This window comes from Quercus robur, chromosome 9, assembly GCF_932294415.1.
Source record: "Quercus robur chromosome 9, dhQueRobu3.1, whole genome shotgun sequence".
Classification (NCBI taxonomy): Eukaryota; Viridiplantae; Streptophyta; class Magnoliopsida; order Fagales; family Fagaceae; genus Quercus; species Quercus robur.
The window spans coordinates 53,820,427-53,833,830 of record NC_065542.1 but is presented as its reverse complement, the minus strand read 5'-3'; the positions used below and the strand labels follow the sequence as shown (position 1 = coordinate 53,833,830).

General features: G+C 36.0%; 1 protein-coding gene across 2 annotated transcripts; it reads left to right on the top strand.

The window, feature by feature from the left end:
- Positions 1-3,796: 3,796 nt before the first annotated feature.
- LOC126699116 (FHA domain-containing protein FHA2) lies at positions 3,797-13,127 on the top strand. 2 transcript variants are annotated; one of them, XM_050396700.1, is made up of 3 exons: positions 3,797-4,587; positions 8,144-8,301; positions 12,579-13,127. In XM_050396700.1, exons 1-3 carry the CDS (start codon positions 3,960-3,962, stop codon positions 12,786-12,788), a joined length of 996 nt encoding a protein of 331 aa, XP_050252657.1. In that variant the 5' UTR covers positions 3,797-3,959; the 3' UTR covers positions 12,789-13,127. The 2 variants fall into 2 exon arrangements, with proteins under 2 accessions (XP_050252657.1, XP_050252655.1); XM_050396698.1 differs by having other exon boundaries at positions 3,798-4,593.
- The last annotated feature ends 277 nt before the right edge of the window (positions 13,128-13,404 follow it).

Genomic DNA, 13,404 nt, shown 5'->3' with positions numbered 1-13,404 from the left:
TCTCATTCTTTTTCTTATTTGGGTATAGGATGGCGTCTTTCTCTTTCTCTTTAATAATTCCTCTTTTTTCTTAATTTGGGTATAAGCCATGTTTTCTTCTTCCTTTTTTGCGAAAAAGTCACCAATAGTAATGAATTGTCATATTTGATTAATTTCTTGGAATGGAAATTTTAGGTATTGAGTTAAAACATGATTGTTTCGAGTTGTGGAAGACTTTTTCCCATTTTTGGAGTTAAACCTAGATACCTTTGTGTCTTGCTCATGCTTAAGAGGTGTGCTTTATGACACAAAAATTTGATATTATTAATACTAGAGATAATTTTGTTGCCATTTTTTTGTAACTTTTGTTTCCTACTCTAGCATGGTTTTGGAGGAATTGTATTAATGCAACTATGAGTTTTGAATGGTAGTGTAACAAAATAATTTGTTTAATTTCAATGGAAGTTCAATTTAAAAATAATCATGTATTCATAAATGTGTGAAAACCACAACTAGATAGGTCAAATGAGCCTCAATGGTTATTTACCATTAAGACTCTATTTTGCAACTTACATTTAACCTCATATTGAGGTAAAATGGTAATTTCATGCCACAAAAGTAAGATTGTAATCTTGATTGTTTGATTTTTAATTGCTTCACATGATAATGATCAAAACGACAGACCACATGTATCAATTGGACTATCGGATTGAAAGATATCATCAAATCAAGTTTTAACAGTTAAGTTAGATCCAACCACATATGATTATGAGTAATTAATTTTGATTGGTTTAATTTAATTCCAATTTAAATTAATGACATGTCATGATCCTATTGGTTAAAATAAAAAATAATAATGTGATTGCATGCACGCAATTCAAATTGGTTAGTCAACATTTAAAAATTCCTAATTCTTGGTTGTATTTAATTGCGATTGGAAGAATTAAATGTTAATTATCTAGTCTTTAGTTCCAACCAAGGTCCAAAAGGCAGAAATTTGGAAAAAATCTATGCATTAATTGCAACTAGGAGCTGAAAAAATGAAGGAAATTAGGATGACCTAGGCCTAAGTGCTGATCAACACTTGGCCAATCATTCATATGTTGATGGACATATTAAATAACACAAGCCAAGTGGCAATCACTTGGGCTTAATTGACTTCATTTTTTTTTTTTTTGGGCTCTCTTTTTCCTCGAATCGCATTAATTTCAAAACTAATTACCTTTCTTTCAAAATCTTTCTTTGTCACCACCGCATACCCTTGGTGCAATGGTCACTTCACAAGTATAAATGCTTGTGGGTTGTGGGAGGTGGGGGGTAAAAGTCGGGGTTTAAGTCTCCAGGAGGGAGATTCACACACATATACACTTAGATTAGGTTAGAGTATAATTCTATATTATATAATAAAAAAAAAATCTTCCTTTGTCTACTATATAAACCATGCCCTTTATTGTTACTCCATGTAAAACCCTCGATATAAAGGGAAAGATATAATTAGATGAATCACCAACTTAAGAGGCATTTAGACAAACTCCTCCGTTCAAGTGGGTGTGGACCAATAAACCAAAGGTGGGCTGAAAAATGTATTAATTTGGACAAAACACTCATTTGTTTTCGTTTTAATCCAACTAAAAAAAAAAAAAAAATGTTATGAGCTGCATTTTAATCCAAACTTTAGATAGTTAATATAACAATTTATGGACTAAATTATGATACAACCAAACCATAATTTGTCCTGTAAGGACACGATTTGTAGCGACCCAAAACGATGCTGGGTTCGCACGTAAATAGGCCCAAACAATATAATTTTGTAGAGCGTGGGTGTTAAGAACTAGATTAACTTTTGTGGAATGAAAAGATTCACCCTCACGATTGTTTTCTCTTGGTAATCGATACAGTTCTTTTTCTTTTCACGTTCTTCTTTCTCAGTCTATGCTTTCTTTCTTTCTCTTATGTTCTGATCCCCCCATTTCTTTGCATGTTCTTCTTTCAGTTTATATACCACCCTCTGTGTTCCATCCTCACCACACACGTGTAGATTGGGTTCAGGGGATTTCTTTCTGTCCCATCTAGCACCTCCTGAAACTTCCTATGGGCAGCTGTAAGGCTGCCTCCTCACTGTTCAGGTATCACCTCCACATTAATGCGGTCAGAGAGTTGGTTGAGAGATAATTAATGCGAAGGCAACTATAGTTATAAATATTTGTTTGCCTTTTCTTTCTTACCCTTGGTCTGTTATCCCATCTTTAATGGTGACGTAATTCCGAGGACCAGTTGTAATAAGACCGCGTCCTGATCGTCCTCAGACGCATACTGCCCCGGAGTATGGCGTCCTCGGATGAACACAGAACTCTACTTTCGTGATATTGACTACCACCCTCCCTCGGTAATTACCCTTATGACCTGACTTGGCCTTCTCGGACGGATGTACATCCTCGGATGGGCCACAGGCCCAACGATCCTGACCTTAATGGGCCTGTTGATTGGTTGGCCCCCACATGTCCTATGATTTATGTGTTGTATGGGAAGAAAAGTTGAATTGTATAATATTTATTTTCAAAAGAGATAAATAAATCTATTGGTTCATAGGGAAATAAGATAAATGTTCCCTATTATGTTATTTATTTTTGTGTAACAAAAATCCCATCATCGCATATAGAATGAAAAGGAAAAAAATATGGTAATTATAAATTGCATCCTCCAACTTTGCCTAAAATATTAATTCATTATTCTAATTCATTTTCATTAATTTTAGTTATTTAACAAAGCTAAGAGTTAACTAAACAATTTTGACGGAGACTAATGGAAACTTAATTAACTTAATTGAATAGATTTAAAAGTTAGAGAACTTAATTGAATGAAAGCAAAAGAACCAAATTTTGACAAATTAAGGGTATGTTTGGTTGGAATGATTTTAGGGAGGATGAAAAGAATAAGTGAAAAATAGGAGAAAAAATGGGTGGGAGGGTATTTTGGTTGAGAGGGGGAGGGGGAGAGAAAAATGATAAAGCCCAGTTGTTTTTTTTTGTTTGGTCCCACCAAAACTTAATATTTCTAAAATGGAGAAAAAATGAGAGTAAAAATGAGGTGCAAAATTTTGGACTAAAATGTCCAATCCACGATGTGTTTTTTGTTTTGCCTCTTTCATTTTTTTTCTCTGACAACGTTATTTTTCCTATAAGTTCTTTTTATTTGAAGTGCTATTCGTTTCTTTATTTTTGTAATTATTTTTCATCGGTTTTGGTTTTTTGTTTTTTTTGGGGGTTATTCATTTTTTTTTTTTTATAAATTTTTTCCTCAGTTTTGGGTTCTTGGATTTATTTATTTTTGTTTTTTTTAATGAAGTGTCCATTCATGTATGTATTTTTAATAAAAATTTAACAAATGGTGTATTTAGATACCGTTTATTTTGCTAAAATTAAAAAATTATTTTTGAAAGTACTGTAAATAAAAGTAAAAATTAGTTGAAATAATGCAGTGGGACTTATAAATAATGCCAAAAAATGAAATAGGGCCTATAAATAGTAGTAAAAATAAACTAAATAGTGAAATAATTTTAAGTTTTAAGTGCAACCCAAATACACCCAAAGTGTTAGTTTTTGTGTCATCTTATGACGTGATTATAAATTTATACAAACTACATTTTTTATCATCTAATTTTTCTTCTTAATCAAATAAAAAAGTATTTTATTCCTTCACTTTCCCTTACCTTCTTTTCCACTTCTCCGATCAAACGGAAACTTAGAGGGTATGATTTGTCATTTAGCCAAATAAAAGAAAATCCCATTCTCCCTCTGGATACAAAACCCTCACAAACCAAACAGACACAATGAACAAACAAAGCCCAAGAAAAAATCTCCCCAGATTTCCAAATTCTCATTTCTTCAAATTCCAAATTCCATTCTCTTTCTCTCACTCTCACAAAAATCAGAATCACAAACACACACAGAGAGAGACAGAGTAAACCCAAACATCAATCAATGGGCGCCACAAGCGGCGACGTGGAGGCGGGGTTCGCGAAGCTCCAAGGCGAAGACTTCGAGTACTACATGCAAACCTACTCCATAATCCTCGGCCGGAACTCCAAGAAATCGACGGTCGACGTCGACCTCTCCAGCCTCGGCGGCGGAATGAACATCTCCCGCCACCACGCCCGCATCTTCTACGACTTCGCCCGCCGCCGTTTCGCCCTCGAAGTCCTCGGCAAGAACGGCTGCTTCGTCGAGGGCGTCCTCCACCTCCCCGGCAACCCTCCGGTAAAGCTCGATTCTCAGGACCTTCTCCAGATCGGCGACAAAGAGTTTTACTTCCTTTTGCCCGTTCGGAGCATCCTCGGTGGCCCGGTAGGTGCTCGGGGTTACGCCGCGGCGGCCGGGGCGGGGGCGGGGGCGGTTGTGGCAGCGCCAGTCTCGGCGGGGCATTATGGGAATTATCATATCGCGGCGGCCGCAATGGGGAGTGGGAAGAAGGGGAGAGGGAGGGAGTATTATGAGGAGTATGAGGAGGATGATGGTGATGATGATAATAATGGGATTGGTGGGAGTAGTGGGAAGAAGGTGAGGAGAGAAGGATTTGATGGGTACAGCTATGGCGCCGGAGGCTCCGGCGGTAAGGGTTAGTGTTTTTTCGATTTTTGTTCAAATTCAATACTAGTAGGAGGAGATGGTAGAGTAGATTTTTAATTCAATGGTATATACCGGTTTACTAAGATATTAATATGATTGTTTTGTTTGGTGAGTTTAATCACTGGTATGTGCCATTTTGGATTTTTTGTTTTTGATGATTTAGTTTTTCAAATTTTTTTTTTTAGAATTTAATACGAGTAGGAGGATATGGCATGTGAGGTGTGTTTTGTGGATTATTTTGTTTGATGGGTTTTAGTTATTGGGATGTGATATTTTGGATTTCCTCAGAAAAGACGCTAGGCAATGCTACTGAGCTTTGAGGCTCTTGGCAATGTGGCATTTTGGATGTTGTTTATTACATTTGATTGTGAGCTTTTGGTTGTGTTGATGTTGTTGAGGGTTGCTTGGACTCTCTCTTTGTTAGATTATGCATGCATTTTCTGAATGATATTAAGGGGTTGCTTCGATTGATTGGTTTAATAACTGAGACGTGGCAGTTTGGAATGTTGTTACGTTGGGTACAGTGTTGAATTTTTTCGGTTAGGGCTTTTGATTATGGTGATATTGGTGGGAATTAGTAATTGGATTTTGAGTTTGTTAGCATATTTGGGAGGAAAATCTTTGCGTATTATTGTTGATATTTTTGGTTGTGGAGCTTTTTGGCCAAGAGCCTTGGCTCAACTAGAACCTCCTAGTGTTTCCAATGAAGATGTTCAGCGTTCAAACCCAATATCCCCCATTGTAACTGTTGAATATATATATAAAAATGGTAGTGGAGGTTTTTTTCATTCTACATGAGAATTTGTTGAATGCTGTATTCCTTGGTTCTTTTCATTAAGTTCTTTGGGATGACTCATGGATGGTGCTGGTTAAACCCTTTGATAAACCTTGATATACTTCATTATCTGGATTACTTTGCGTTTGTGTTATTGACTATGCAAACCTGCTACTTCTGTTCTTATGAACAATATATATATTTTTTTGTTAATCAGTGGTGATAGGAACTTTTTCCCCTTTCCACTTTGATATTTTTATGTTTGGTTGGTGTTTATTTTGTGCTTGAGGTTGTTGGAGGATGCACAGTTGATAGATTATGAACCAATTCAATATTTTAAGGTTTAATTTCTTTTTAAAGTATATCTTTATCACTCATCTTGTGGCCTAGTATAATTATCCCCTCCTCAACCACCATTTGGCCCCCCTTTCAACCTAGACTTAGTTTCCCAAAAATTGAGTCTTATTCATTTTAGTGAAATACACACACACACACACACACCCACACCCACACACACACATAGTATCACAATCACAAATTCAATAAATTGAAAGGTGTTAGATGTGTTTGTAAGAAACATGTCGAATAAACCTCTCATTATAGCTGATGAGATTCCTAATTGGTACAGTTGGTATAATCATCCATGTATGCATTTAGACCCACTTAAACTAGGTTTTTAACATCTATACCTGTTTTTTGATAAGAAATAAAACTTTATTGAAATGAAAATGAGTATGCTTCTCATGTACACAGGCAGTGTACTAAGAAGGCAACAAAACTTCATCTTAAGTTCCATTAATCTAGAATTTCCTTCAAGGTAGAAAAAGAATGGCTACTTAAGCAAGCCATCCACTCAAACATAGAGTGTAAAAAATACAATTTTAGCTCCAAGTTCCATTATATAATGTAACTAAAGAATCCATCCAAGGATCCTTAACTCCAAGTTCCATGAAAACAAAGATTCTGAAAAATGCATTATAGACTATGGAAAATCCCTGTTGAGAATGATTGGAGCCCCTAAAGAAGATGAAAATATCGAACTTATCAATTGGATGGTCAAATCTTTTAATAGATATAGATCACTTAGGATGATGAAGATGGAAACAAATGTGAAATAAAATGTAAACCTGATAGCAGTGTTGGTGATAACCAACACCCACAATCTGCTTTCAGGAAACTGAAGGGAAAGGTTGACTATTTGAAATAAGTGCATTGCTCCGTGTCTTAAAAAGAGAATATGGATTCCATTTTGAGAAATAGTGTTCCCAGTTCCCACAACACTACATGTGATTATCCAATGTACTGAGAGGGCGAATTTTAGGTACAATTTATTAGATACTTTTGTGTTTATGGCTTCTTTTTGGGATTTCCTATGATAAATAGGATATACAGCTTCTTGATAAATTTATACAAGATGCTGGCTTTACATAAATTGAAAGGGGACTTGGAATGAACCTTTGAGAAGGAATGTGCAGAAGCTGAAAAGGAAAGCAAACCCTTAGATCATGTGTTGTAACTGGGATTGTTTGTTGCTGATGTTATGATTCTTTTAGGAATTAGGATGAGGATTAGAATTTTGTTCTGTTCATGGGCTGTTTAATGTTTACCAAGATGTCCATCCAATGGTGCTATTATAATTTATGTTGACTTCAAGAATCCATTTTCCTGGGGTATATATGCACAGACATAGGGTAGGGGTAAATGCTACTATCTTTATTAATTGGCCAAGTTCTAGGTTATGACCATTTATTCTAAGTTTATCTTGTAAGCAAGCCATCATATGGAACATGTTTTGAAACTTGATTAAAAATAAAGTACTGTAGCTGACATCAAATTAATGCATATGACATTCTTCCTTGTTGAATTTATCATATTTACACCAATTTTCACCTCAAAGAGAAACACATGTATTATGTAGCCAACCTTGGCTATTGTTCCTAAAATTTATTTAGTTTGTGCTAGAAAAAGCTAGAAACAAAACTTTTTTGAAGAGGTTTTTTTTCTTCAAACAAGTTGGGTGCATTACGAATCAATACATGGAGGAGCTCTCACTCAATAGCAAAAAGCATGAGGAGCATGGAGGAGCTCTCACTCAATAGCAAAAAGCATGAGGAGCTTGGCTAGTCCTCGTGATGGAGGACCATGGAAGCACTATTAAAGGCATAATTTTTTTTGATAAGTAAATAAGTTTTTTTAAGAGATGGAGGTATGTAGCCCAACCACAAAGGCTATATACAATAGGTACACACACAATTGAACTATGATCCATAGAATCTAATAAGTTTGAAAATGAAAATAATCTTGATGCTGTCATTCCGTTCAAACATGGTTATGAAAAACAGCAATTTCAAATCTAAAATGGTCCTCTAATGGTGGTGGGGTTGTGTATCTGTGGTTTACTTCCCAATGGTGGATCCAAAGGGCCCTACCTTGTTGAGGTTCCACGCGTCAAAAAAAAAAAAAAAAAAAAAAAAAAAAATCAAAATGGTCCTCTCATACCCCTCAAAGATTCTAGCATTCCTTTCTCACCGATTAAGGGTTATTGACTTGATTCTGTGATAAGATGTTCTCATATTCAAATGATCCCGAAAATTTGTTTTTATATTGATATCATGCATTCTTGAATTGAATTGCCACATAGTTGCTTTGACAGTTTGCTTTTCCTTTTTGACTGCTTGGTTCCAAAATGGCTGTATAAATGATACAACACTTGTACCTACAAAATACTCTTTCATTGGCATGGTATTGTCTCCAATTCCTGCAGAGAAGAAAGCAGATGGAAGATCAAGGGTTGATCGGGATGCTGACAATCATCAACTTCTGCAGTTGGAAGAAAAGGACGTGGTATCAACTGTAGCTACTGCACTCTCAGATATTTGTGGTCCTGGAGAATGGATGCCTATGGAGAAACTTCATGCTGTGGTTAGTATCGTTACCTTTTTTGCTTGTATATAAGGTCATTGCCTGTTGCTTATCCCATCTAAGTGATGTCCTGGGGGGTTTGTTTGGATCTTGTGCTAACCTTCAGCAATAATTTTTTGCATGAAGTGCCTCGGACTTTCAATGAGTCCATCTTGGTTCTAAGGGCTTGCAGGAACTGCCTGAGTTATTGAAATAACCCTCTATGTTCACTGAATGCCTAATACCTAAATAGAGTCAATTATATTATATACTGATTTTGAGTATATATAGGGTAAAATGCGCAAAACCACTTAAACTATTCTGCTACTTTGCCACAACTATCTTATGTGGCAGATTGTGATTGGCTGTCTGTCACTACTCACTATCATATGGACCCACCATTTTTTTTCCACCCCACACAGGCTGCCACGTAGGACAGTTGTGGCAAAGTGTGGTACTAACATTATTGTAAACTATTATCCAGTTGTAGTTACAATCCATGAACTAAAGCTTTAGTCAATTTTACCCATAAACTTTAAGAAATATGTAAATAAACCCTTCTGTTAATGTCTGTTCCAAATTAATGATTGAAAATAGCTCCATGATTGGTATGTGGCCACTAAAATGCATTAAATACCATGTAAGTTAGGCCAACACCATTCTAAGAGAAATGAAAATTTTCAAAAAAACACAACCCAATACGTAAATGGAACTCTACTATGGGGAGGGCTCGGTTTTAATGCTTAGAATGGAACTCTTTGAAGAAGCTCGTTTACAACTTGAATCAGCACCAAAAGAGAGAACCTTATGTTGAGATTTTGAGAAATAAATAGAGGAAGAGGGGATGGGTAAGGGAAGGCAAGCTATCCATTCCTCCATCTACATTTAGGTACTGCCTCTTGTTCTATTTTGACATTTTATTGTCCGATGCTGCAAACTTTGGGAATTTTAATTTGATAATAAGATTGATGTGACTAATAATGTCAAAATACAAATATTAAATACATTGGTTGTGCATGACTGGATTATTGGGTGCATCACAGAACAAAGTGTTTGCTATAAATTTAGTCATTGTATTGTTAGGTATGGTAGGACATGGTAGCAGTCAGTGAGTTTATTAGAGTTGAAGGTTGCATCTTTGAGCTGCACATAACACTTAGAGGGATTATTAGAGTTGAGGATTCGGGTTTCAAAGTTGTCCATGAGTTCCAGGACAATGCCTCCAATAGAGGGATTCCATGGGAGGTCGATGTAGTTTTAGGAATTTTTGGGTTAATTTTTCATGGTTGAAGGAGCTGTAGGGTTCTCAAGAACTTGTAGGAAAGTGAGGGTAAAGGATCTGGGTTGTTGGTGGGTTGGGTGAAGACAACTAGGAGGATTGGGAGGATGTCATGATTGAAGATTATGAAAGAAGATGTCTGGGGTTCTATGGGGTGGTCATGGTGTACAAAGTTAATGGTGGTGAGAGGGAGAGGAGAGGAAGCAGAGCAAATCAAATGTGATGACATCTTCAGCGGTTATGTAACAATCACATTGTCATTTTCTGTTATAAATTTGGAAGGTTCTAATGGAAGGATCTATTTGCATCTTTCTCAAATCTCAAACTTTTGAGGTAAAGTTAATTCAGGGATGTCTGTGCAGCTGATGCTCCGTTTGTTTCGAAGTAAAATATTTTCATTTTACAATGTTTGGTTGCATACTTGAAAAATGTTGTGAAAATCATTTTCAGTGTTTGTTTCTTGTAAAATGAAATTTTTCTTAGTTCTCAAAACCCACCAAATGCAAGCACAACCACAGAAACCACCACTGATCGATCACCCAAAAATCCATGTCGTGAAGAAAAAGCATCCACCAAGCCACCACTAAGATGAAACAACACAAATCCGAATCAGAAAGCCAAAAAAATACCCATGAAGGCCAGATTGGATACCCAAAATCGCATGAACTCAAAACCCAAATCAAAACTTGATCGGTGTGAGAGAGTGAGAGAGGTGGTTGGCGTTTACAATTGGTTCAGATCAGGATTTGGGTTGTGAAATTGAGAATTGGTGGCGGAGCCGATGATGAGTGATGCTGACAAAAGGTGGCATTGCTGGTGGTTGCTGGACCGCTGGGTAGGTGAGTTCCTGGCTAGTTTGTGGGATAGAAGAGGGAGAGAGAAGTGAGAGATGGAGGGAAGAAGGAGAGAGCAATGTGAGCTAGAAATGGAGAGAATAGTCGAGAGTGAGAGAGTGGAGAAATTGGAAAATGTTTTACTGATTTTTTAAACGTAAAACATTTTACCACTTTTTGCCTTTGCTCTTAAGGTTGACTAAAAATATTTTACAGTTGACCAACTATTTTACAACAAAACAAACATGGTAAAATATTTTCTTGGAAACATTTTACTTTAAAACAAATGGAGCGTGAGTAGAAGTTTAAGGGGTGCAAATCCATTTTACCCTACATAGATAAAAATTAAAAATTGAGACAATCTGGGAAAATTGTCTCTGTGTGCTTGTGGTAGGCATATGGTTAAGAGGATTTGTGAACTTATGGTGTAGAACCTTTAGAAAGAAGGGTTAGCGTTCAGGAATGACTAGGGTTTTGTAGGGAAGAGAAAATAATTGATTTAGGGTTGCAAAGAGGTAAGAAGAAACAGAATTGAATCTACCACAATTCGTTGATAGCAGCATGAACAATGCATGTGAACAGTGCTTGTGAATAGCTACAAAATATCAAAAAGAAGGGAAAGAGTGAGAAAAAGAAGAAATGAACAATAAGGCTATGTGCCTCAATACTCAAAACAATCAATATTTTATTGATCAACTCAACTCCTTGTTTTGAGTACTATATGGATGCTAAAACTCAACTTTTTTTAATAGAATTAGGACTATTACTTTTACCAGTGAATCTAACCCTAATTAAATTGAAATATCACACATAAAGACTCATAAAGTAAATAAATCTTATTAATAAAATTAAACCCAAGGCCCACAATTATGGCCCATACCCAACAATTACAGAATTTAAAAAATACATTTGACTGTAGAGAAACAAAATAAACATAAACTAAAATACAAATTACCAACTTAACTTACATGGGAAATTGTTCTCAGACTTTGGCTTAAATTTAGGTTTTCAAAGAGGATATTTTTTTTTATCTAAACATGCTACGTTTGTGCCATCAAAAACTGATTTTACATTTTTGTGATTACCATGCTCCACATGGATGTGGTGCTTGCAGCACAACTATATTTTGGTTTTTTCTTACATACTCTCCTTGTTTGGAGTGTGGCTTTGTCGCATTTTTCTTGTTTTCCCTTCCTGTTTTACTTGGTTGTTGTAATTTTGGTTCTTGATTTTTGCCCCCACAGTACATCCCCAATGTACTTGGGTTGGCTTCTTTATTAATAAAATTTTTCATTACTTATCCAAAAAAATAAAAACTTCTGAATAATGGATGCTAGCTCTAGTGTATTAGCCTGTTAAGTTCATTTTTGAAACTTGAACTGTGTACCTTACCATCCCTTTTTGATGCCATGCCTCCTTTTCCATACTGCAAAGTCTTCCGCATGGAAGATAGCATTCTCTTAACTTCTTGGATGCACTTTGTCGTAAAAAATATTTAGTATGATGCAAGTATATTTTTCAGTTAAGTGCTGGGTTTTTAGTACCACATTTCCCAGAAGGATACAGTGCAAAGAAATTTGTAAACTTAGAACCCACCCATTACATCTTTTGATTAGTGTTACCATGCGGACCTTCCATTGCAAGACACAACACCTTGCAATTTATTTTCCTTTTGACTTTTTCGTCACACAACTCTCACATTGAGTAATTCTTTAAAGGTTCAGATGTTACTGTTTCATTAATTCTCGTCTAAATCTGATTAGTGCTGTTGCCAAATCCAGGTTCTCATCCCCTACCTTAACAATTATTATTGAAGTCAAATCAATTTGGGCTTCTTGCAATTAGAGGATTTTGTAAGGGGGATTGAATCATAGGGTTGAGGCTGCTACTTTAGGCATTTAGTAGACACTGAGTTTCTAATTTTCTGAAGAAACAAAAGCTTAAGACACCATCCCCTCATAAGGATATTTTTAAAAGACATGGTTTCTATTCAGTTTTGATTCTTATGGCAACAAATTTAATGATAGTGACTATCTTTTCTTTTTGGCTCAGCTGTAATGGGTCATTTTTATTGCATTGATAACAATGATCTGTACTACTGATATTGCATTGGGAGTTAAAACTCACATATACATATGGTTTGTTCACATTACTGAGTGTTCCTTGATGGTTCTAATCTTGTTCAGTTGTTGGAGAAGTATGCTAATGTCTGGCACCATAGTCGAGTAAGGAGATATCTTACATCTGAGGACTGGCCTGGTCCTGAATCCAAGGGGAAACCTTGGTACGGCTTGCTTATGTTGCTAAGGAAATATCCTGAACACTTTGTCATCAACACAAGGTCCAAGGGTCGTGTAACACTGGAGTTTGTCTCTCTTGTGTCTCTGCTCTCATAAAATAATGAAGTGGCTATGGGTGATTCCGTGATGATGATACTTTATGGTGAAGTTTATTAGGAAAGGAATAGCAAGGGATTCCTATCGAGCAGCCAGGAACAAGGAGATTCAATTGTTCAAGGAATTCTTACGAGGTGTATTCTATAGTGATGATCTAGGTTCTAGAGACAAAATTGCTGATTGTCAACTTTTTTACTAACCTACTATTGTTGTGGAATGGGGTTAACCACCAATAGTGAGCTTTAGATAGGACCCTGTTAAATATATGTAAATGACAAGCTTGAATCTGAATTATGTTGCTGTTGTTTAAGCTACTGATATGAGATTGTTGGTACTCTATCGGTGTTGGTATTTAGTGTCCTAAGTTAATTATACCGTCAGTCCCAAGATTGGAGGAAGGAGGGTCGTGAATGGTTGATTTGGATAAGTAGATTCTCCTTTTGAGCTTATAAACTGGTGGTTATCCCATCAGATCAATTACTAAATGGGGTTTTCAGTTCTAGTCCGGGCGACGCCATGTTTCAATTTAATTTTTAGATATTGTTTAAAACTGTACTATTTTTATAAAAAAAATAAATGGGGTTGTTCCTAAACAACTGTTCTCCCTTTCAAGTTA